At 39.7% G+C, this 26,402-nt stretch overlaps 1 protein-coding gene across 6 annotated transcripts; it reads left to right on the forward strand.

Moving 5' to 3' along the window:
* Window positions 1-3,128: 3,128 nt before the first annotated feature.
* ASRGL1 (asparaginase and isoaspartyl peptidase 1) lies at window positions 3,129-25,699 on the forward strand. 6 transcript variants are annotated; one of them, XM_064447814.1, is made up of 7 exons: window positions 3,129-3,229; window positions 4,329-4,571; window positions 9,106-9,248; window positions 15,773-15,927; window positions 20,143-20,261; window positions 22,175-22,285; window positions 24,899-25,699. In XM_064447814.1, the coding sequence occupies exons 2-7, from the start codon at window positions 4,385-4,387 to the stop codon at window positions 25,132-25,134; spliced, it is 951 nt and encodes a 316-aa protein (XP_064303884.1). In that variant the 5' UTR covers window positions 3,129-3,229; window positions 4,329-4,384; the 3' UTR covers window positions 25,135-25,699. The 6 variants fall into 6 exon arrangements, with proteins under 6 accessions (XP_064303884.1, XP_064303883.1, XP_064303885.1 ...); XM_064447813.1 differs by lacking the exon at window positions 3,129-3,229 and adding an exon at window positions 3,332-3,463; XM_064447815.1 differs by lacking the exon at window positions 3,129-3,229 and adding an exon at window positions 3,624-3,700.
* Window positions 25,700-26,402: the final 703 nt, after the last annotated feature.

The raw sequence follows: 26,402 nt of genomic DNA on the forward strand, positions 1-26,402 counted from the left end.
CTCTGAACAGACTGATCCAGAAGTCCCCTGCACTTGCTGGGAAGCTCTAAGTTTCTGTCAGACATACAGTCAGGTTTTCCAACATGCTGCACATATGTACTATGCAGATTAGCCAAACAAGAAGGTCTGAAATAGTTTTATAGAGGGAATGTTAAGCTTGGGATAAACAGAGAATTTAAAATAATCTCAAAAAATTGAACTTGATCTGCCTTCTTTGAAGTTAAAGTGATTAGAATGGAGCAGGCTAGGATTTATAGACTGCATAGGCTGTGGGAGGGACTTCAAAAGCACAGAGGTGATAGATGAACGTGTTTTTTCAGATGTGCAGTGACAAAAGTGCAATATGGTTTCAGGGCTCTTATAATAACAGCAAGAAAAGAAAAGAAAAACAAAAAGTTCTAATTATAGTTTTTGCCAGTCATCCATGTTGCAGTTTGAGTGCCTTGGGCTTAGGACACTCACCTTGCATGCCCCTTCAGCAAAGCGCAAGGCTGACAAATACTGATAAATTCTCTGTAAATACAAAATACAGAGACAGGAACCACTAGGACCATTTTTAAACTTTAGCTTTGAAAACTGGTCAAACCTATTCTGTGCTTGATTCAAAACTAGGATCTGAACTGGGATTTCCCGCCTCCTCCCCCAGCACACAGGTTTCTCAGAGAGCCGCCTACTTCTGTCTCTCTGGTAGGACCATCACACTACATATGGAATACTTAAATACTGGGAGCGGTAAGATGCTGTTAACTTCTTGTTTGAAACAATCTGCTACATGAAGGACATCTGAGATCTAGGGTTAAAACCTACTCGAAGCAGGAAAATGAACCCATCTCCGATTTAATCTCACTTATGGGCAGAAGGGGAGAAAACATTATTGCCATTGGTTATTCTAGCCCCTCCACCCAAGAAAATACTTCCAGCTAAACTATTCAACATATAACTTATTAATTTGATCACATTTGTATTTTAGTGAAATCCACATCCACCATTTTCTGTCTTACTGCTGCACATTTCACTGCTGATCTGACCTGAAAGTAAGTTTAAGAATTATTGCAATTTATTTAAAAAAATTAAACTGGTTCTCAGAGAAAATGGGTTTTCCAGCTTCTCTAAATGGTAGCATACTCTTTGCAATAAGAATATGGTTAGGAAGTAGTTTACAGACTTAATCGAATTGTGCATGTGAACAAATTTTTTCAACATGCATAAGTTTTTGCAGAGCATGACCTGAGCACCCTAATGCCTCAGTGATCTCCTTATGACAATTCTGCCTAACATGAAAAGATCTGAATTTGCAGACTTTTTGAATTAGTATTGTGTTTCTGCATGCTTATGACACTTGCTCCAGCAGCCTAGCCTTGATCAACTCTACATGCTCCTACAATCCAATAAATACAATACAGAGCAATGCTTTCTGTTCTACATGTTTTGAAGATTTTAATAGTTTATGGATAACAGACAAGTTGCTACATAAACATTTAATTAAAAAAATATTATGCATATGAGTTAAGAGTTACATTTAAAATACATTTTACTTTCTTAGCTGGTTCCTGAAATTAAAATTTCGAGGAGATTCTAGGGAAATTCTTTCTCTAGAGGCAGGAGGGCATGCCCTTAATTATATGGGTTCTGTAGGAAAATAGAAGGTGCAATTATAGTTGTATTTTAGTCATCCAAGATGCAGAGTAGACCCTATGATATCAGTCTATTCTCACACACACATGTGGCCTATCCACATGTGGGGAGATTGCTTACTTCCCTGCTTCAGCCCTCTAGCCCTTATCTGTGGTTACACATTCCCACCTCTCTCAAGTACAGCACATTCCGTTTACAGGCAGGAAAGCTAATCTCCACGAGGCTGCACATGCAAAGGAACTAATTTATTCTGTGTATTTTAAAATTTGCTTCTCTAGCAATTATAATAGGCAAAATTCTCTTAAGAAAATTAGTAAGAATGAAATCAAATAGGTTTCTACAGTAATTATTTAAACTTCCCCTAACAGTTTACATAGCTTTAGGACAGATTCCTGATATGCAATTCAATGTTGATTTTTTAAAACTACATAATAGTTATAAAACTAAAAATAATGCTTTCCAGCAAGTTCTGAGAAGCTTTACAGCATTTTTAAAAGAACATCAAATGATCTGACCACAATGGCAAAGGCAGCGGCCAAAGAGGGATTAAGGCAGAAAACTGATGTAGAAACAGATTATTCCAGTTCTATCAAGTGACACGCTTGTTTTGTTGAATCGTAACAATGTCGGACTAATATTAAAATTTCAGCTTAAGGTTACTATATAAATTTAGTGTTCAGGTATCAACTGCAAACAATTTAAATAATTGTTCTGAACTATTTAACCTAACTAGTATCAGTTTCCTGTTTTGACACTACCTGTGAAACCAAGATAAATATTCCATACAAATAAGTGGTACTCTCAAATAATTCACATATGAAATTTCAATTTGTCATTGTTAATCCTATCAGTGGCAATGAAAAACCATCCCGAGTAGTTCCTTTTAATTAAACCACACTAATTAATTTTAAACCAACCTTCAGGGTCAAAACAGATGTCAAACTGAGTGACCGAACATTGCCATAAATCCTTGTCCTTTTGCACAGCCACGTCACCTCGACTCTGCGTGGCCACAGCAGACCAAGCTCACGGGTCTCCCTGCAGCCCAGCCTAGAGCAACAAAATAGAAAAGAGAGGGGAAGAGGTGGTGAGCTAAGCAGGAATGGCCAAGGAGGAAGGCCAGCTGCTTGCCAGGTAAAGTTTGTGTAAATTTTGAGAATATTTTTATGTACTTTTTACTACAAAGGTAAACAATTTCAGCATTTTTTAAAAAATAAGCTCTATTTTACAAATATTCATCCTCTTCTGGAAAAGCTTTTTTTTAGTGGCTTTTTATAGCAAACAACTGTTCCACCAACAGCCTATCATAAAAAAAAAAAAAAAGACTATTAATAATAAATAGCAAACTTATTTCTTGCCTTTACTATTTGGGGTCAGCATGGCCACATAGAGCTTACCTTACCCTCACCTGGTCTGCACCCACCTCCCACAGCCCGCCTGAGCTCGCACTCGGCAGGCCGAGCTTTGGGAGCGGGAATAAGCCCGCCCCGTCAGAGGAGAGGGGAAGGGCGGGCACGCGTGCCGCGCTAATGGGTTTCGATTTGGGGGAGAGCTGCTCTTTATCTACTTTAACTGGAGGAGAAATCAAGCGACGGTGAGTGAGGCGGTGGTATCACGCTGCAGCTATTACCTTACATAGTGCGGCGGTACGACTGCCCCGGCCCCTCCACGGGAGCGCGCTGCCGGGGAACTCTCTCCCGCCTGCCTGGGGCTGAGGAGGGGAATGGAGCCTAGAAGGGTGCGGTGACACCTCTGCCCTGCAGCCCGAAGCCGGGCTGCTCCCATCGGCCCTGAGGCAGCAACGCCCGGGCCCCTGCCAAGATGAGGGGTATGAACGCCCGGGCGAGAGCGGCAGCAGGCCGCCATTTTAACTGTGGGCATCCCCTCAGCGCGGGTGCGGGGCGCCATGGCTGCTGAGGGCGGCTGCCGCTAGCGGCGCCGCCGGGAAAACGGCCGCCCGTGTCCCTTGCGGCTGAGCCCGCCCCGTCCCGTCCCACCGGCGGCACCCGGCTGGGAGCGCGTCCGGGGCGGCGCTGGGCGCTGCGAGGACGGGTCGCTGCCGCAGGTGGGCTGCGAGGCTGTGGAAGCGGGCGGGCAGCTTAGCGGGGCGCGGGGGCGCCGGAAGCGGGCGGGCGGGCAGGCAGGCAGGCAGCCCGGCGGGGTGCGGGGGCGGGCCGGGCGCGCCCCGGGCTGAGGCGCCGCCGCCGTGCCCGGCAGGACTCGATCCGTGGCTGAGGAGAGCCCGTCAGTCACTTCTGTTTATTGCTGGTTATATTATTGTATTTTAAAAATAAGGTTACCCATCTAATGTGAAGGGCAGTTAGCAGGATCGAAAGTCCCTCAGATGTTTTGGGTTTGTTTTGTTTTGTGGTTTTTTGTTTTGGTTTGGTTTTCCCTGTGTAACTTGTAAAATCACCGGAAAGGCTTCATATGAAATCATGAGATCATAGAGTAACTTAGGCTGGAAGGGGCCTTCAAAGCAGGGCTGACCTCAGAGTTGCACCAAGTTTCAACTCTGCAATTCAAGCCTCCTCCAGCCGAGACTTGATTTAGGAGGTCCTTTGCGTGAGTACTCGGCATCCCGAGAGGTAAAATGGTTGCAGTCAAACTGATCATAGCTGTTAACTAACCTGCAGGCCTCTCCTCATGTGGAAGGGAGCAACACATGCTAAAGGCTCTTCTTTCCAAAACAGGCGAATTAGAAGTAACCTGTGTGCACCGCCGAAAGTCTTGGGAGGAATTTGGCAGGATGAAGCCTGTCATTGTGGTGCATGGTGGAGCTGGCCGGATCTTTAAGGATCGAGAAGAGGGAAGTCGTGCTGGTGTTGTCCGAGCTGTGCTTCGAGGTTATGGTATTCTGAAACAGGGAGGCAGTGCCTTAGATGCAGTTGAGGAGGCAGTACGATCAATGGAAGATGATCCTCATTTTAATGCAGGTAATTCTTCAAGACTTAAGTGGGTTTAGCATCATCATGTATTTCAAGTATTTTGCCCTAATGCTGCTTAAAACGCTGGTTTGCATCTTTGAATTATGCACATTGCAGTGCAGGAAATACTGATGTCACAAGATAGTTTATTTCTCTGTATAATAAAATAGCATGGTATGTACCATAGTGTCTTATATGTATGTACCATAGTTTCTTCTTCACTAAGGCAGATGAGTTACTCTCTTCTCATTTTTCAGTGTTATATACCTGTTGTTTTGTTCTTGTGTGGCAGTATTGCTGTTGTGTAAATCTCCTGTTGCTGTGCTGTGTCTTCAGTTTTAAGACATGGACTCCTTACTGGAGTTTATGTTTAGTCAATGTTCATATTTAATGTACTGGAACATAACTTGCAGCAATATTTGAGCCTTAACACTTGGTCTGTACCTTTTGCTGGAGGAAAACTGTTCTTGAGGATTTGGGGTGTTTTTTTCTCTTAGTTAATTATTGCAATTACCGCTTTTTATCAATAATATTACAGAAGTAATGCAGTAATGGTAGATGAGTCATGAGCTTGTACAGTAAGGGTTCATAACTGGATTTCCTAACAATTAATATCCTCATATGACCTCAAATTTATTATTTTGATGAATTTCAGTGAAAATATTTCCCCACCCCTACCAAGGTATGTCAGGAATGAACATGGAAAGAAAGACCTGTCAGCATTCAGTGTTCTAGATAACATAGCTATTAGTTATGTGCACACCAAGCTCGCAGACATTCACTTGTTCCTTCTCACCTGTAATTGAGAACAAGGGGGAGCTTTAACTTCAGCCGAAACTTTTGAAGTCAGTTTTGATACTGACTTGGGTTGAACATCTTGATTTTTAGATGATTCAAGTTGAAATCAGGAAGTGGACTTAGAGGTGTGGTGTGTGCTATTGCATAATTAACATCAAGAGGGCATTCTTTCATGTAACTTATACTTTTCTTCATCTGTTCTCTAAATCAGTCACTAGCCTTTAGGACTTCGTTTTGCTCAGGTCAGTAAATCAGTATCTATTTGGCCTTTGGCTCTCTTTATGCTTCTGGGTCTCAAAATATCTGTCTGGCAAGAGAATTTAGATTTGCTATTTTAAAAATGCCAGTTACTTCAGGCCAGGAAAAATCCTAATTATTGAGAAGCATCTCTTCATTGATGTTCTGCCTGACATTAGGTGTCCATGTTAATGTGGGAGTAGCTTCAGTATAAATTTAAGCCTAAAGATTGTTTACATCTATCTCTTAATCTTATGTAAGCAATTACATACTTTCTTGGTTTCTTACCAAGTTTCTTGGTTTCTTCTTAGTTTTGATGGTTCTGTAAATCAAAATTGTTTAGATGGGGAATATATTTTAGCTCAGTATGACTCTCAGTGATGAAAGCTTACTTTATAGTGATCTGTTTATGCTCATTTATTTAATTTGTACACAACAGTCTGAAGCATTTGGGCACTTATCCTAGGTAGGATTACAGTAACTGCCAGTATTCTGTGTTTTGCCTACAAGCGTTTTTTTAACCTTTATGTGGGATCTGGTCACTAACACTGCTTTTTCTGAGCTGTGCTCTCTCATAGTGTGCTGTCATTGAAGTGAGACCTGTGAGCAGTGTATATTCCTCTAAAAAGGATCATATCATTTGAGGATAGGACCTTAGACTCTGCTATATCCAATAACTGATATATAGATATAACTTAACATTTTGCTTAATGTACAAAGTGCAGTATGTGTTTGTGACACACTTTTTCATGGTCTGAGGTCACATTTATCCTTAATTAAATATATGTTGAATTATTTTTTTGTCTAAAGGTGTTTGTTTACTTCAGTTCATTCTGACAGTCTTTATACCTTGTTTGTAGTACATGAAATTAGCAATTATTAGCAAAACTTGCTTAAAATGGACTTGAGCCTTAAGCCCTTGTTCAGGTTCGACTATGCTGATCTAAATGGCAGGTAGTCTGGTAATCACTTACAGATACAGCTAATTGTATTAACGCTCATTAGATACAGCTGCTCTCAGTAGCTGGCAAAAATGAGCTGAAAGCTATGTGAAGAGGGCCTTGATTGGAGTGGCTGTTTAACACTCACTGTGTGGTATTTCTCTTTGTAAAATAAAAATCAGTTTTACTGTAATATTTTCTAGGAAAACACAGACATTGCTAAGAGACAACAATAAAGATGGGGAAGAATGGGCATTTTTGAATGATAGGGTTTAGTTGTGCTGTGGAGATGCATCTTGATGTAGGGGCTCAGGAGCTATATCGTTGCCTTAAAACTAACATTTTAGCGACTTGTGCAGCATAATGAAGTCATCAGACTCTGCTGGTGATGAGGACATGGCCTTGTTTATATCTCCTTCATGTGATCTCTTTGACTAGCAATATTAACTAGCTTGGTGTGAATACTCCAGACATAAAAACTGTCATTATAGTGATCCCTGCACACTCTTTCCTTCTCAGCCTTTGCAGGACAGGGACAGATCTATCTATCTGTAGATAGAGGGAATTGGAATACTCCTCTCTCCTCTCAGTATCCCTGCTATGATTTGGTTAATGTCAGACATGATTGTTATTTGTGTCCCTTTGGATTGTCTGTCTTTTGTTGTCTCTGGTTTTCCCTGCCTTGGCTTCACGAGTTAGTCAAACTTTTTTTCCAGTGCTGCTGCCAATGGATGCTCTGGCCTCAGAAGCAGGTAGTTGCTACCCATTGTGCCACAAGATGGGAGAAAAGGGAGTCTGTACCTACAGGAGGAAGGATTCATCCTACCTTGTATAACAAAGTTTAGTGTCTAGCCTTGCCATGGTGCACAGGCTTTCACAGTGGTCAGGGGAATGAGAAAGGATGACTATACAGCTCTCTAAAGCAAGTGGGGTGAATTGTTTTTAGAGGGCATCTGTCTCTCTCTTCAACAACTGTAAAAGGAGGCTTTTGTAGGAAGCTGATTTTGACTGCAGGATCTGTGTTCAGCTGTGTTCTGCTCAGGAAATTTTAGGAAATCCTAAGATGTATCCTATGAGAGATGTCCAGTAGACATCTGTTAATGTCCAGGATACTATTAATGCAGTGATGAAGGGGGCTCATAGAGCTTCCCCTGGAACCGTGGCTCTGGTCACTGGTACCTGAGAAGGGGGTACCTAGTTCTAGTGGGAATTTGGTGATCATGAGCTAGAGGGCCTACCTTGTTAAAGGAAGCTGAAAGAGTATGTCAGGGCTTATCTAAGAAAACAAAGAACTTGGACTTACTCTTTACACTAGCATAAAGGAGAAGCTGGAGGAATTATGTTAACACAGGTGGCATGAGAAAGTTACCTATCAGTTCTCCACAGATCAGTGTAGTCTAGAAATTAGCATGTTGTGAATGATGCAGGACTGAATTCTGGAATAGCTTTTCCAGTCAGAGAGGGGCAGAAAATAACTTTTTGGGGGAAGAGTTCAGGCGCACCTGTGTGTGGCAGGGGGAATTTTGGAGATTACAGGAGGAGGATTACAGGATTTTGTTGTCTCCTGTAACAGGGGATTTAACTTCATTTATTCAGGTCAGAAGTACACTGGTATAGAAGCCTTATGTCAACAATTATTAATAGTGGTTTCTGGCCTGCTTTAATGTTGGTTTAACATTGTACAGAGCTAAGCCAGCCTTTTTTATTTCTGTTCAAGTCTTTCTACCTGAGCTACTGTGTAAGTCTGCCATATTTTTGGTTCGGTGGGGTTTTTTTTACTTCTTTTTAAGTTTAGTCTTCTCTATCCTCATTAGCAAGGCTTGCGCACTTGATGAGTTACAACTGATTGTTCCCCTGTGATACAGTTATTGGCATTATTACAAAATGAGACAATGCAAATAGGTTTTTTTTAATTTCATTAATTTTCTATTCGGTTAGTGATAGCACCGATAACTATAGAAGAAAATAGCTACCCAACATTTTATTACTTGGTTTCTTTTTTTAATTCCTTCATCTACTGTTTTTATTTGGTAATGAAGAACTGGTTATTTCAAGCTTTTGTTACGTTAGTGGGTGGGCACTTATTCTGCTCCATCAATTTTGGCAGTTTCTTGAAATGCCATGTGACATTAATCTATTGATAGGATTGAACACTACACTATTTTGTTGGGTTATATTGTATCCTCCTTTGGAAGAACTGTACAGGTAAAATAGTTTTATGTGCACTTGAAGTGATCTGAGGGATAAAGAATTCCATTCATGACTGTCATTTTAACTTTTATACCTAGTATATCATTTTGGATGGGATTGGAAGCGTATTTATACTTGCAAAAATAAAACTCAGTTTAAAGTAGATGTTGTACCCTGTGAGACTTCTGTTAATGGTTGGATTTTGTAGTTATACTCAGCAGTGTTTCTGTTGTTTTGTTTGTATTCAGGAGATACTTTCAATAAGTCAGGCAACAAACTGGGAAAGTTTGCTTGATGAGATCTAAAAATTGAATCACCTGATGTTAAGCTCTTAATGACTTTTTTCCTTCCCCACTGATTTTTTTTCTTGTCTTTAGGCTGTGGATCTGTTCTAAATGAAAAAGGTGAAGTAGAAATGGATGCTATTATCATGGATGGAAAAAATCTAAACTCTGGAGCAGTATCTGCAGTTAAATGTATAGCAAACCCAATAAAAGTCGCTCGACTTGTCATGGAAAAGGTATGCTGACTATGTACTTGAATAGGAAACCTTTTTTTTCCCTTTAGAACTATATTAGGTATATTGATACACCTCAGTAATGATGTTTGTGTAGTGCTTTAAAGCAGGAAAGAAGGGAGAAATGGATGGTAGTGTTTGGAAACTGTGATCATGGCCATGAAGAACTTTATTTTAGGGATTTTTGAGAAGTACTTATTAAAAATACCATTCTAAAGAAATATGAGTTCTGCCATGCAATTGGAAGCTGAAGGAGAAATTGACCTATACATGTTGATCTCTTGTTGCTCCAAGATTTTAAGGGGTCTTTTGTTCACTTGTTTTTTTAAGAGCTTTTATGCTGTCACTGAGTATTCTGCTTGATCGTGCAGGACTGAAGTTGTATAATGTACTGTTGACTTTGCAATGACATGGAACTGAATTAAATGACCCAATAATGTATTTGGCCATGTAATGCAGTCTTATGTTGTTCTAGGTGGCCTGCTTCATTGTGACCTAATCACATGGTAGCCTTAGGGCAAAGTGACGGTATTCCAGCAGTAGGATAGGCTATTTCATTTGGAAGGGACCTACAATGATCGTCCAGTCCAACTGCCTGACCACCTCAGGCCTCATCAAAGTTGGACAATGCCCTTAATAGCATGCTTTGAATGCCTCTTAAACGCTAACAGGCCTGGGCATTGTCCAGTGTTTGACCACCCTCCCAGTAAAGAAATGCTTCCTAATATCCTGTCTAAATCTCCCCTGGTGCAGCTTTGAACCATTCTCATGCATCCTATCACTGGATCCCAGGGAGATGAGCTCAGTACCTCCCTCTCCACTTGCCCTTCTCAGGAAGCTGTAGAGAGCAACAATGTTGCCCCTCAGCCTCCTTTACTCCAAACTAGACAAGCCCAAAGTCCTCAGCCACTCCTCACAGGACATTCCTTTCAGCCCTTTCAGTAGCTTTGTTGCCTTCCTCTGGACACATCCAAGGACCTTCACATCCTTCTTAAACTGTGGGCCCAGAACTACCCACAGTACTCCAGGTGAGGCTGTACCAAAGCCACACACAGCGGGATAATCACCTCTTTTGACCAGCTGGTTGTGCTGTGTTTGATGCACCCCAGGATGTGGTTTGCCCTCTTGGCTGCCAGGGCACACTGCTGACTCATATCGAGCCTGCTGTCGATCAGCACCCCCAGATCGCTTTCTGCAGGGCTGCTCTCCAGCCACTCCTCTCCCAGTTTATACTTGTGCCTGGTGTTACTCTGTCCTAGGTGCAGAATTCAGCATCTGGACTTGTTAAATTTCATCCCATTAATCATAGTCCTGTGTTCCAGTCTATCAGGTTCTTCTGCAAGGCCTCTTGTCCCTCAAGAGAGTCAACAACACCTCCCAGTTTATCACTAGCGTACTTGTTAATGGCACATTCGACTCCCGCATCCAGATCATTGATAAATATATTGAACAGGACTGGCCCTAGAACAGAACCCTGAGAAACAGCGCTGGTGACTGGTTGCCAACTAGATGTAGCCCCATTCATTACAATACTTTGAGATCTGCCCTTCAGCCAGTTCTTCACCCAGTGAACTGTGAATCCTCTCATCCCACAGTTGGACAACTTGTCCAGAAGGATGCTGTGAGGGACAGTATCAAAAGCCTTACTGAAATCCAGAAAAACTACATCCACCACCTTCCCTTCATCTGCTAGGCAGGTGACCTTATCATAGAAGGATATCAAATTGGTTAAATAGGACTTTCCCTTTGTGAATCCATGTTGACTGTGCCTGATGATTGCATTATGCCTTTCACCAGTACCCAATGTGATCTCCATAAATTTTCCAGGCACTGAAGTTAGACTAACAGTCTGTAGCTCCCTGGGTCTTCCCTCACACCCTTTATGTAGATGGGAATAACGTTGGCTAGCTTGAATAACGTGGGCTGGAAGATAACATTAGCACTATGTGATGGTGACAGATTTTCCAAGAGAATCAAACTTATCGGGGCAGCAAAATGATTATTACTTTACCTTCTATGTAAAATCAATCTCGCCTTAATTCCACTAAGAAGTCCTTCTAATATCTGCCACAGCAGATATCTCTGATTTTGCAGAAATGGTACAACTGGTATGGTTCAGGATGGAGCATGTCATTTGTGTGATATGTGCATGTTTTACCATTTCTAGACTGTGGCAGTGATCAAAAAGTTTGTACTGTCTTTGGAATTTACATTTTTTGAATCCATTGTTGAAAAGGGTTCATATTCGCAAAAACACTTGTTAACAAAGAGTATTTATGGGTTGTTTGTTTTTTAACCTTTTGAAGTGACTTTTGAGGAAACAAAACCTCTTTTCGTGATCTATAAAGATGATTGAAATGTAATTTGTCCTCAACAGCCTCCAAAGAAAATAGGAAATTTTTTTGCCCTTAACTGGATGATAATTTTGCTTTTAAAATCAGAATTTTTCACTAAAGTATTGAATATAAATACTTTGTAAAATGTATGTCTACTAGGAAATGGTGTTAAAATTTGTGATGAATAATGTTTGTGTTCCTTCACATGGGACTTACTCTGTCATTTAGCTAGGAGTGTAAGTATAGCTGGTAGACAGCTTCACAAGACCAAATTTTTCAGAATTTGAGAATACAGGTGGAGAGTTGGGGGAGAGATGTCTTCTAGCGTGTTGGGGGGTATGTTGTAATTTTTTTTCACTGTAGTTTAATTCTTTTAATGGCCGTTGTTGAGTTCAGATGAACTGAATGCCCATTCCAGAATCACTGTGGTTTTTGTGTTGGTTTTTTTTTTTTTTTTTGTTCTCCATGACAAAATCACATTTAAGTCAACAAGAGTAAACTCAAAACAACACTGTTGGTTTTGGAGAACATAACTCTCCAAAGTGTTTTGTTGCTTGTTGTTGTTTGTTTTGTTTGTTTTGTTTTTTAAAAAAATCCCCCAAACAAAAAATTTCTCCTTTGTTTTTCTCGTCACTTATAAGGTCTTTCGTGTGGTGCTTCTGGTGCTTAAAAATGTTGAGGCTAAATTTGAAAAGAAATTGTAAAAATTCAACCATACAGGACCAAATATGATGGTATAGCCCTAAAACCGTGAAATTTTATGATTAAGTGTTTTAATCTTTGCCCAGATGCAAAAACTTCTGTGTAGATGACGAAGTTGAAATGTAATGTTGGCCTAAATTGCTTAATGTGTCTTGAGGAAAGTTTCTGCTGCTTCTCCCTCAGGTACTGTAAATGGGAATATGAACTGATAGAACTCTTCAGTTCATTTTGGACAGGAATTTTGGGACACCAACCCAGGCTATTTCACAGTACTTTTCGGAGGTATTTTGTTCTGTTTTGCTGGGCATAATGAAAAATATTCTGAACTTTGTGACCCATGGGTAATAAGACTGTAGTTTTCCTGGGGTCCTAAGCACGTTAGGATGCTTATTTCCCAGTGGTTTTGAGATTCCTCACTGCCTTAAGGAATTTTGAAACGTGCAGCTCCCAAAAACAAACCAACCAAAAAAACCATCCCCACCTGCTTGTAATTTTCTGTAGTTCCATTCCTGTTATGGAACAATATGGGCTCCATCTGGTGGCCAGAGTAGCTCCTCTAGATTGTTGTTGCACACATTTATCCTGGGTGCTGTCGCATTCTCGCTGGGCTCAAACTTGTCCAAATTCATGGGGTAGAAGAAAGGAGGGCACCAGAATAATTTCCATTCATGATTTACTGTTGAACACAGCAACCTCTAGAGATGGAAGGCTGTTAGTATGTTAACTAATTGATTCAACAAATCCTTGAGAAAGCAATTAAATAACTGTTGAATTATTCCTGTTTGTAGTGAACAAAAATAGAATTATACAATGAAATACCTTTTTTTTTTTCTTTTTTAAAATGGAGCATGTAATCTCCCTCAGCTCCAGCACTTCATTAGATGGGCATCTTGTGAATGTCAGAGTGCTGATTCATTGGTGTACATGAACTGTATATATGTTTTCCCTACTATATTACCCAACTCTTTACATTAGGCAAAGGAGAATTTAGCTTAGAACATAGACTTCCCAAGGCAAAGGTGGAAATGTTTGCTGTGCTCTGTGCACTGCTAGAATTGTTAAATAAAGAACACTGATGGTCAGAATTTTGGGCTGGCTGCAGCAATTTGAGGGATTTTTTTCTTCCGCATTTCCATGAAATGAACTAAACATGCCAACAGTTGGTTTTTGTTAGCAAGATCTCTGGAACCTTTTTTTTTTTTCCCCCTTTTGGATTACTTTGTATTAATGTGTCCCAGAAAAATTAGGCACTTAAGAAGTTAGCAAACATATTCATCAAAGTGAAAAAGAAAGATGAGACAGAAAAATGTGCTTTTGGGTTGTTTGCAATGTTCTACCAACTCTTTTGATCAACAAGCTATATTGAGGAGAAAAACAAATAAAATTCTCCTTAAGATACCCTCTTTCCAGTGAGGACTGCAAAAAAAACCCAAACCAAAACCTATCGTACAAGTTTGTTCCTGTTCATGCAAATATTTTTAGTTTGTACAGCTCAGGAAGGTGGGTATGTTATCAGAATCTGCATATGGGAGGGAACCCTTTGAAAAAGTTTTAAGGAGTAACTTCCATTTATTGTAGTAAAACTTTAAATTTTTTAAGCTGATTTAAAAGATGATACAGAGTCATAATTTCTAAAGAAGCAAGTGATGGAGGACACAGCCTTCTGATACAGATGAAGTAAAAAGGAAAGTTCAGTGTACTTCCTAAAAATAAAACAAAAAAAAAAAAAAACAAACAAAAAAATCCCATCAAAAACCAAAACCAGTTTTAATTATTGGATCGTGTGCCTCTGGTGGTTTAGTGGCAGTGGCAGAGGGGGGCAGTATTGCACAAAGAAGTTGGCTTTCATGTTAGAAGAACACTTCAGCTTTATTAGAAATAGGTAGCTCTTTCACCTATATAGAGGACTTCTTCCTTGTAACCCTTAGTCTTGTTCCCTAAAGCAATACTCTCGTTAATTGAGGACTTAAATGTCCTTTTATCGACAAATTAAATTCTCAAAAATGTTTGATGTCAGGGCCACCACATGTGTGAATGACTGTTCAGGAATGAATGTTTCACACCACATGTGTGAATGACTGTTCTGAAGTGTAGGCATGTTTCCTGCTTGTGTAAGCAGCTGAAGGGTTAGTGCAGAGGCTGAAGCAGAGCTCAGCATCTGTGGTTTGGGAAGAGGTTCAGCTCGAATCCTTCAAAACAATGCAGTGCTATGGGTTGGTCATGGTAGTGATTGCTTGTCATTGCTTTAGACATCAGCAGAAACTGGTGGCTTGCAACATCTTCACGTCTGAAGCTTTGAGGCTGTAAATGTCCTGCAGAATGCAGCATGACACAGAAATACCTTCTGGAATCCTCACTTCAGGCTGAGTGTAGAGTATGTGCCACTGTGGTCTCCTACACCTCCTCCAGCACCACGTGGTTCTTCTTTTTTGGACCTCTACCTTTTGGTACTTGTGTGCTGTGGTGCTGCTGCATGGACATAAAAGCTTGCTTGAAGTTAGCTGCTGTGCTCTGAAATGACTCCACACTGTAATAGTCAAGACCACTGCTCCTCCAAAGCCTTCCTGGGCTCTGATGAGCAATTAACAGCTGTGTAGTGGTCCAAAGTTGGTACTTATTTTTGGACACAGATTAATAAAAAAAAAAAAAAAACCACAAAAAAACCCAGACCCAAAACATCAGATTTTAGAGCTCCTACTAAAGTATAAGGATTAATGAAACATTTATCTGGCAAGCTTCTCTAAAATAGGAATTAACCAAGCTGTACAGACTACAAAGCATGGAATTAACTAAGGGTGTTGACTTAAAATGTGGTCTAAGTGCTTTGCTAAATAAAAGAATCAAAACAGACCTTCTGCAGATGTTGTTAGAAGAGAGCAAACATTTCTTTGTCAAACCTGTGAGAACAATATTCTGTTCATAAATTTGAAATTCTGTGTCCATAAGAGTAGCAGCTAGTTGAAGGAAGTATTTAAAATAAAATGGTTCAGCTGATGTTAAGAAACACTTTAGTGTATGATATTTACATTTTTTGGGGTTATTTTATTCTTACAAGGTGTAATACCTTCAAACAGAACAGGAATTTACCATTCTTCCCTTCTGAGTAAAATCCTCCTATATCTCTTAGTTAACTGGACAAAACAGTTGAGTAGTGCTTTGGTGATTGACTGGGAACAGTACAAAGAAGTTGCATGCAAATTAGCAAAAGACCAAATTTACCAATTTTTCTTTTCCTGTTATAAGTTTGAAATAGATAAATGCAATTCTTTTCTACTAATGATGGAAGTTTGTATCTGTGTTTTGGAGAGCTGAAATTTTTTTCAGCTAGTGGAAGAGGATATAGGCATAGAAATCTAGAAAGTGTAAAAAAAAAAACCCACAAAACAAAATTTGGAATTTTCTTTGTGTGGATACCTCTAACAATAAAGAGTGATTATACAAAACTGCAAAACATGAATCATCAGTGAATCTCTTGTCTGTCTTCTGCAGACGAAGCACATGCTGCTGACTGACCATGGAGCACACCTGTTTGCGCAGAGTATGGGTATTCCTGAGACTCCAGGAGAGAAGCTCATAACTGAGAGATCCCTGCAGAGATGGAAGAAGAACCTCGAACCAGATTCCAACCCAGAAGAGCTTCAGAAGTAGGGGTTCTGTAAAAATATTTTTTCTTTTTAAATTCAGGTAATTTAGTTTATGATATCATTAAAAAAAAAAATCCCAAAACACCACCAAAGCTTGAAGGCCTGTATTCAGACTTGAGAATACTTCGGTTCTGAGTGTTACATGGTTTGATACAGTCTTCACAGTATGTCCAGTATGTCCTCAGTGAAAATAGTGAAAAATAAAGCTTTCAATGAATTTGCTCAAGTGTAAGTGACTGGAACATACTTGCACAAACCTGTTGATGCTTAAGAGGATTGTTTGACATAGCATACGTTTTGTGGGATTAATGGAGGACAAAGTTAGAACTTCTAATTGCTCTTAAAATCACCAGTTACAGAAATGCATATGCAGCTTTAACAAACAGCAGGCATCACTTTGTATAATTCTTTTCCACAGAAGTACTGTGATTTTAAAGAAATCTCCAGTCCACAGGTCCATGAGAAAAAAAATTAATAAAGCTGACCTGGGTTAAGTAGATGATCAGATTTGTCTTTAAACTGGATTAGGTAGTTAAACAACATTAAATTTTAACCAGTTACTCTGTCTGAGTGCTGACTGTGGCTGTTGGTTATTGTAAATAGGAATGAAAAAATTGACCAAGAAGGTCAGTGTAGTGGTGGATGTGAAAAGAGATCCCCCTGGATGATATTGTGCAACAGCAGAACAAAAGTCACTTGAAAAATAAGCAAGTCTCATTAAAGTAGAGAGGAAGGTGAGGTGGAATGGAATGGAAGGAAAACCATCAGGTGTCAAAAATGGTTTTTATACCTGTGAGGTAGGCATAAATACTAAATTGTTTTGAGTTTCCATTTGTATGTCAATGGTTGCAGCATAGGAAAACGCTGTAATATAGCATTTATGTAATGTAATACATTTTGTTCATCTGTTTTGTGAAATAGTAGTAATAAGAGCAGCAGAGCTGAAGAATTTGCAGATCAAAAGGAGGAAATTTCTTCTGTGGGGATGTTAATTAAAGTCCATTAAATGCGGCTATAAACTACAAGCTATATGGTATTTTCAGTAAATTGCTAGAAGGAAAAACAGATTCATGAGGCAAGTGTAAATATAGTCTTGTAAACAAAGTTAACTTGTTCCTTGACCATAAGGTCTTAGTCGTGGTTCATCTTGTATCCAAGAGCAGTTTTCTTTTGATCCATGATCTATCCAAGGACCATGTGGTATTAAAATTCATTACGAAAAAATTTGAGGACGGTGTAGCCCCTACTGCCACTTCATCTCCTGAATATATAAGTTGGAATGGCACGGCATCTGAGTCTCCATTCGTTCTTTATGACTGCTTAATTTTTTTTCTTGTAACAGTGCTAGGCATCGTCAGTTTCAGCATTGTCTTGTTCTGGAATATCTGATAATAGGAGGCTTGTATATTTCTGAAGGGCTCAAGACTTTTTCTTGTCTTAGCCACACTCTTCTCTTTTGACAACCAGTGCCCAAAATGTCAGCACAAAATCACAAAGTTGAAAATAGGTCTTTTTTTATGCAAGCCTGTTTGTTCCTGTAGCACATGTGGAATGTTCTTTTCCCCTGTTATGTCCACAGTGATTATGCAGAAACTTGCCTGAGGCAAACAGGCAAAAGGTGAAGTAGTGTTATGCAGCAGCAACATAATACCAGATCATACTGGGAATTTGAAGGTTGGTGTGTACTTCACTTCCAGTCCTCTGGTCCTAACAGTATTGACAACCTTGGGAGTTCACAGCTTTCCAAGCAAAGTTTGGTGTCTCCAGAAGAGACACCTTTCTCTTCTGTTGGCTAGAAACCTGCATTCATTTATGCTAAAAACCTATGATTCTATTGCATGTACAACGTGGCATCGTGTATACCTTTTGCTGAGAATAAGGTGTGGGTTGTTTGTTTTTTTTAATTTTCAGTCTCTTACTCCAAAGATTCTGACCAAACTCTTGTCAAGAATTGCTAGAGATTGCCCAGAACCCCCAGAAAGGGAGTTGAGTCTAGCCATGAGGTAGTAGATGGGCTACTAGTCACTCTGTCAATCACAGTGCAAGAGTAACTCGAAGAGGTATTAACTAAAAGGACCCTGACAGTGATTGACACAAAACCCTATTTCTGATGCAGGGCTAAGAGACAAGATAGCAGATGCTTTATTAGCTGAATGGGGACAGAAAAGTAAATGTAACATCATGGGTACTGGATAATGAAAGATGTAGACAAAAGGGAATAAACATATCCAGATGATCTATTCTGTATCACAGGATATGCAGTACATAAGAATAATTCTTGATCAAACAAAATCATTACTACTAATAGCATCTTCTGGTATACAACAGGTACTTGTTGAGATTCTTACTATCACTAATGATAAATGATTCTAACATGATATTTCTACTTAGACAGTTTTGCCTGCCTTGGTAATGTTTCTGAGTCAACTAGCTATGCAACAGATTGTTTATATCTTCTTTGCCCTTGTTCTGAAGATGAACAAAGAAAACGTGACACTGAAGCAATATAAAAGTTTAAAGGGACAGTAAGAAATAGAGTGTAGTTGTCTGTTTGCTCTGCTGCAGATAAGGTATGTCAGACACATTCACTTCATTACTTACCGCTGGTTGAGCTCTTAAACAGATAGCTGTTGCATATGTGATCTGTGTACTTCCAGCATTCTTAATGCTTAAGGTACCTTCAGTTTATTCAGTTGCTTAAGGTAAATAAATACCTCGGAAAATGTACATCTGGATGCACCTTTCTTAATTTCTCATTTGGTTGAAGGGTGCCACATGAGTGTGCAAGGGAGTACTGAATTTACTAATATTCTTTTGAGCAAATAATTTGTAACAGATGGATGGGTGGGAAGCCCGTCTGCACCATCATATCAGTTTGAGATGAGGTCCGTCTCCACATAAATGTCAGAGCAGTTTGTAAGGCCTGTGATTCATCAGTCAATTTTGAATTGCTGTGAATGAAGTGTAGGGACTGACAGTATGATATTTTACATAAGCAGAAGGGAACAGGAAGTTCGTTCTCTGAGAAATTGGCTGTAGGTTTCATGGTACACAAAGACTTTGACTTAATTAGCTTAGATTTTGGGGGATTACAGAGAGACCCTCACCAGCGCCCAAGCAACTTCCAAAGGTGTTTCTGTTCCAGTCACCTGTTGGGCAGTTCCTTGAAGGATTGTTACAAATTTTTGCCGTGTGGAGGGATTTAGATCGGTATATCTCTCCTAGCCAGATACTGTTTTATGTTCCTACACGAATTGCCAAGACTGGAATATGTGGACACTCACTGTTGCTTCTCAGTAATGTCTTGCCTCTCGTTGCAGCAACTGCCACAGTAAGTTACAATAGCCTTTTTTCTCTGAGTATGAATACACATGTATAATTTAAGCAGCCTATTATATATGACTTTTTTGTGCTGAAGAAATAAAGCAGTAGTTGAGACTTCTGTTTTCTTCAGTGCATGAAGATTTTTAAGCTGATGTGTGGTTTCAACAGATTCTACTGGCCGAGTGATTTAAACCTCAAGATTGCTTAGTTACAGAGTACAAAGACAAAAATATGTATTAATGATGCATTGTGAACAAAACTAGTTGAAAGGCACATAAATAACCTTTTTTTTTTGGTGGCATTCAAACATTTAGGGGAGTAAGGAAGAGGAAAGAGGAGGAACAGGAAGGAAATGAATCAGTGCATTCATAACATTACTCTCCTTTTCTGTATTCAATCGTTTACGTGCATTGTCATTAATAATTCCGGTCAACCTCCTGTTGAGACAGTGGAGACAATTCTTGCGTCTTTGAGTTGCTGTTTAGGGGAAAGTCATGTGTCAGGTGTGTCACAGCCAAAAAGCCAGAAAACTCCAGAACTATGATGGCTAGAAATATTTCGCCCTGTGTACTTCTGTTTTGTGGGTTTTTTTTCTTCCCCAAGTCAAACTTTCCAAGCCATGAAGGTAAACAAGTCATGGGGGGAGATAAAAAAAAAAAAAAACAAAATTGAGTGTTTTCTACTCTATTAAATATAAAGCTATGAGAATTGTTGCATATTGCTTGTTATTTTTGTAATGAGAAGCATGGTTAAAAAAAAAAAAAAGCTTTATGATGAGCTGTAATTTTTTCTTGCAGTAATCTTTTTAAAGCTACCTGGAAAATAAATTCAGCATGCTTTGACAGGTATGCTTTAATTCAACCTAATTTTGCGAACTGTTTTTCTTGGCAGAGACCTTGGAACAGTTGGCGCTGTTGCTATAGACAGTGAAGGAAATGTAGCTTGTGCAACATCCACTGGAGGACTCTCTAATAAACTGATTGGCCGTGTTGGTGACACAGCATGCATAGGTATGGGGTGTGGGGTGTTGCCTCTCATTTTTTGTAGGTATCTCATCTAAAGAAATGAAAAAAAAGTATTACACATTCTCTTTCTCATTAGTGAAATGAAACATAAATAGTAGTACACCTGAAATGGAGGTCTAACATTCAAATGTATCAAAGCTCAAGCTCCTTAACACAACATGGAGATTGCAAGTCAGGATTGGGAAAAGAGGTGTAGTGCTGTTATTACTGTCATCCACCACTTCTCTATCTGGAAAATGGGGGTGGGATTTTTTTTTTCTTGTCTCTTCCTGAATGCTGGTGGGTTTTCCCACTGTGTTTCTTTTCTGTTCATTCTGATAAAGCTTTCCTTTTGTATGTCCATGCTTACAACTAAGTAAAAAAAATGTAGCCTGTTCCATACTAAGATGCTGTTTTCTTGATACTTAGGGAAGTAGGTGTAACTGCAATTACTGTTCGTTATGTCAGCAAGCCAGAATTGTAAAATGACTGGCAACTTTGAGTAAATTCCTTTTCTTAGAGAGCCCTGATAAGACTGCCTCAGAGCCTAATAGATGCAGTGTAGAATAAAGGAAATATTTTATGAGATCTCTTATCTGAGTGTAAAGAGACACTTGAAATCCTTTCCCCAGACTTGTTCCTCTCGTGGGACAGACTTGCCGTTTGATTTCTTCAGAGTTCTACCATACAGTTGGGATTTGGAAAATCATTATTTTTAGTAAAACACGTTCTGAACTCAAGTAGCAGTGCTGTTGGCAGTACATGGTTATTATAAAACTAATACTAACTTTCTGTCGCACCCTAAGTTGCCAATGTTTTGGTACCCTCTGCATTTTGACTATGATTTTCAGCTTCATTTCTGACTGCAAATACTTTTCTCTTATGTAGATAGTGTTCAGGGCTGCTGTAGTCTGCAAAGGACAAGTGAAACTGGGCACTGTTGAGCGTATTGCTTGTAACTTTTGCTCTCGCTAGACATCTGCAGGATTGGATACAGAAATGCTCGCTATCCTTTTAAATATTAGAGCCTTCTGAACGGGGGTTTTGACAGACTGATTGCCGCAGTGGTTTTCCACCTAGAAACCGGGTTCCATTGAAGGGATCTAATCTGATCAAGAACGTACAGAAGGGAAGAAACTTTCATTGCTCCTCTATGCCTCTTTTCCCTCCCCCAGTACCTTGTTTATAATGCTGTGGTATGCTCCTCCCTTGCTCCTGGGAAATATTTTTCTTAGGAGATGTGCTAGAAACATGGGTGTTGAGCAAGCGGAAGCTTGGGGGAGAACAGGGTGTGGAATGTGCAGGCAAAACAAGGATGGGAGGGGAAAAAAAGGGGGGGGGGGAGTGGGAGTTGAGCTGAAGAAACACTCTGCTTGTGGTGAGGACTTGCAAGATTCTTCAGGGGTGCTTTGTGATGCTTCACTGTAGAGCCCAGGCTCTTCCAGCCTCTTATCTGCTTTTGCTCTTGTGGATAAGTCTCCCTCAAACTTTGGTCAGTTCACCAATGTCCTCATGAGATCTTCCTTCATGTCTTCTCAATTGGTAATGTGTGACCTGGCATTCTGCATCCCCTTGCTATCTTGCTGATCCTCAATATACCATCCCTTGCTGTTCTGGAAAATATTTTTGCCCATCCCTGTGAAGTGTTGGCTTGCTTCTGCTTCTTGTACCGCAAGCAGATCACTAGTCTTCTAGCTCATAACTTGGCAACTGACTTCATCCAGCTGTTGTTGATCTCTCATGTATTTTACTTCTCAAACCGAGGCAGAAATGAGACGTTAGTTTCTAACACTTTGCTCCCAGGAGCGCACAGAAGAGCTGGACCTTTCAGAAGAAATGTTCAGTACCTATTTTAAACAATGCAGAGCTTGTAAACTGTATTACAGAATCTTGCCTTTTTTTTTTTCCCCTCTGAAAAGGAAGTGGAGGTTATGCTGATAACTGTTCTGGTGCCACTTCAACCACCGGACATGGGGAGAGCATTATGAAAGTGGTCTTAGCCCGACTGATCCTCTATCACATGGAGCAAGGTATATTCCAAACTTCCTGTAAGCTGAAAGAGTGAGGATAGGAAACGTTGCCTAATGACAGGTTTCAGTTTGTGTACTATCATCATAGAACAGCTGCCAGAAGAGTTGCTCCCAGGGGTATGCAGATGGGTCACCTCTCTTTAAAACCAAACCAAAGTACTAAAGTATTCATAAAGCTAAAATATTCTTAAGTGGACAGAAATATCTATGCTGCTTGATGTTTAATCATGCTTTAGATCAATGTACATTGAAAGGCATTATTGTTTACTTTAATCGAAGTTCTAATTAATAATTTTTTCCCAATTTTAAACTAAAATTTTGTGAACAAAAATAGAAAACAAGTAAAAGCAAGATATTTTTAAGGAAGCAGTAGGGGAGGGCTACAGGCAGATAATCAGAGCTGAAATAAGAAAGCATAGAATATCACCTTCCTAATAAACTAATGGTTTTTATTTTACCAACTCTGATTAGAGCAACAGAAATGCTTTTAAGACATTTTCACTACGATTTAAATTTTCATTTGTTTTGGAAAATGTACTAAACTGTCTGGGTGGGTATGTGGTGAACAGCTGACACAGTATGTCTTATGTGACTGTAATATAATCTGACTGCGGGATGACCCTTTAGAGCTTTACCTTCATGAGTTAGTCTGTCATCTAAACCCTTGATTATATTACAGCCTGTAAACATAGCTAGACAACATACTTGCATTGCATGCAGTTGAAGAACCATTAATATAGATATCACCATTATTTTTAGAAAGCCATAGCTTTTGGGAAGTACAGTGTAACTTGCTTTGAGATCAACCAAACTGGAAATTGTTGGAAAACTTTCAATTTACATTTTCATTGGAGAAGGAGTAAGTAGAGGGACAAGTAACAGCTGAGAATATGTTTGTTACGCTTTATGGAGCTGTTTGCTTATAATGGGTGCATTTCTCTGTAAATCTCTCAGCTAATGTGATAGTTTCAGCATAAAATACAGCCTACAGAGTATTTCCCAAAGCTCTAACTCGTTATGGTCTCCCCTTACTCTCTATATTATGTTCCTGGCCATTCAATTTGTGAATGACTTTCTAAACTCTGTTTAGTCTCAACTATGTAAACCAGTTTCTTCTCTGGCTTGAAGTTAACTGCGCTGCAAACCCTATGCATCGATAGCAGTTCCCTGGCTTGCAATAAATCAGTTTGAGAGGCAAATGAAGCTCAAATTAATTTTTTTTAAGAAAAAAGAAAACCCACATGTGTGTGCGTTTTATTGGTTTGCACTTGTTCACCCTGCCTGTGCTTGCTCTACCTTCATTCATCCTGCCCAGAAGTATAAATCAGCTGCCAGGAAAATACGTCAGCAATATACTTCCTCCCCCCCACCCCCCACATTTCCATGAAGGCACTGAAAACAAACCCTCAAGTTATAGCTTTTTGAGTCCTTGAATGGTCAACTGAAGTTGCATGTTTAAGAACAACTGTAGAGCTCTTTGGTAATTCTGTTCAGCTATTTAGTAATTCACATAGTAAATATCTTCTTTTGGACCAATGCTGCAAAATTTCCTTTAATATTTCAGGAGTGAATTGCTTTGCCAGTCTTAACAGCTGTTGGAGTCTCTGTCTTATGGTGGCAGCTGTTGTCTTGATGAAAAATCAAACAGTGAAATACTGACCCTTTGAAGTCAGTGCCGCTGACTTGAATAGTCACAGTGTCACCCGTAACGTCAGAGAAAGGAGCTTTATCCTGTCAGTCACCAGTGCTGTGAATACTTCTAACTCTGCTGATTTTGTTTGGTTTTAACTCAAAGTTTGCAGGGAAGGCATGAAGGTCAGTTTTTGTTCTGCAACTTCAGCTGCATAACATTACCGATAGTATATATCCTAGAACAATTAGGCTGAGCCAACTGCATTCCTGAATATGTATTCGAACTTGCAGTGAACACATTCTGCAACTGTTACAGGCCTGTGTGTATGATGTATGCATTAACTTTGATTTATTTTGAAAATACTCCTGTTAATGTGAATTAAGAGTAATGAAAAGATAAAGTTGCTTTTCTGGTCATTTCTCTGAGGTCTAGTACATTCAGTCTTCATCTTGTCTGATACTTTCAGAAGTTTCAGGGAAAGTAACGCTGATGTCTGCTTCTGATAAATGATGACAATGTGAAGTACATGCTTTGAACTCTGCTGCGGCCAGTGAACTCGAAACGTAGATGATGGTTGAAATTTTGGATTGTTTTAATGTGGGTGGTTTTTTTGTTTGGTTGTTTTTGGTTGGGTTTGCTGTTGGTTGTCCCTGTCCCGTCCCCCCCCCCACCAATTGTAAATGCTTTAGACCTAGGTTGTGACAAAGCTTTGATGCAAAGCTTCCAAATTGGCATTTGTCCCTTCAAATGATAGCATAAGAAATGTTGTGTCTGGAACACAGAGCTCATGAGTTAGTCTATATCAAACACTGAAATGGATTACAATCCGAAGCTATTTAAATCCTGTCTTTGTAGCAGCACCATACCACAGCAGTTACTAATAACTGTACAGAGCCTTCCTATAAATAGTTCCTTGAAGGGAATTTTAAAACGAATATTTCAAGACAGACACCATGAAGTTGTCTTGTCCTTCTTTTCAGGAATGTCACCAGAGATGGCTGCTGACACTGCGTTAGACTACATGAAGGCACGAGTTGGGGGCTTGGGGGGTGTCATTGTTGTTAACAGCTCGGGAGAGTGGGCAGCAAGGTTCTCCACCAAGCAGATGTCCTGGGCTGCTGTAAAGGATGACCAGCTGCATTGTGGGATTTATGCTGGGGAGAGGCACACAAAATCTGTGGACGAAGCACTCTCATCTGAAAGCGAGGGATTCTGAGAATGAAGAAATATTGACTGAGGAAGAATGAAGATCTCCAGCTTTTGCTAGAGGACAACGATGGTTGATTTCATCTTTCTGAAATATCTGTACTCTTTTGATTGGTTCACAGGCATTGCCGCATTTACAGTTAAAGTGAAACCTGGATGTAGTTTGTCAGCAGTCGTGGATATATGCAGTGTTTAATAATACCTCTGGGAAGTCAGGAGACCCTCCTTTTCTAGATAAGAAAGAGAATGGTCAGTAGGTTTCTTGGGCTCCCTTCAATGCAGGATTAAGCAAGTTTCAGTATTACAGGAACTCCTTTCCATGCCCATTCTCAGAGACTGCTGCCAGGATGATTGGAGAGATGAATGCTTATTAATTAAAAACTGAATTTGGAAAATTGCATTGCATTTTGAGCAGTCACCCCGAGATAACACAGTGCTAACGGTCAGTGAAATACCCCCAAACAGCAGTGAAGAGTTAGGGCTACGTCATCGTCACAGGCTTGAGGTAACTGTCAGGGGAAATAATAATGAAGTAAAGAAAATTCCTTTTCTCCAGAGTTGGGAAATGCGATGCTTTCTAAGGAGTCATATTCTAGTCCATTCATTGGCATCAGACCTACAATTAAAAAACAGTATTTCAAAGTATATGTGGATAGTTACCAGGAAGGATATTATTGACTTAATATCTGGGGTAGTCATAAAAGAGGTCATGATTTCAATAAATATAAATAAACCAGCAATCTTTACTACTCAAATCGAGAGGTGATAGGCACCTTTCAAGTCTAAATGTGAGACAGAGATGATGAGTAACTGGAAAAATAGTTATCTAAAATCAAGTGATAAAAGCAAGCTGTAATAAAACAAATAAAACCTCTTAACAAGCTCCTTTTGTGTAGTCTGAAATGTTTTCTGGAGATGTTTTCTTTTTAAAAAAATAATTGATATTCTGCATTACCTCTAATACAGTTTCTTCAAAAGATGTATTTTTAAAGAAAAATTTTTTTCCTGTTTTCAGACTTAACTACATTTTTTGTGTTAGAAGTGTGTAGTAATGCTATGGATTTCAGCTGGTGACCAGGTTTCCTCTGCAGACAGATGTGTGTGCTATAATTGCATGCCATCACACTGTGGAATGTTCTCTTTAAAAGATAACCTGAGTAAACATAGCAAAAATCTTAAATCATAGCTTGAAACGACTCATACCTGTGTCCCAGCTACAATAAGCCATGTTATTGAGCTGGCTCCTACAGAGCGGTGAGGTTGCCAAGGCTGTCCAAC

The sequence above is a fragment of the Phalacrocorax carbo genome, chromosome 3 (assembly GCF_963921805.1).
Source record: "Phalacrocorax carbo chromosome 3, bPhaCar2.1, whole genome shotgun sequence".
In the NCBI taxonomy this organism is placed as follows: domain Eukaryota; kingdom Metazoa; phylum Chordata; class Aves; order Suliformes; family Phalacrocoracidae; genus Phalacrocorax; species Phalacrocorax carbo.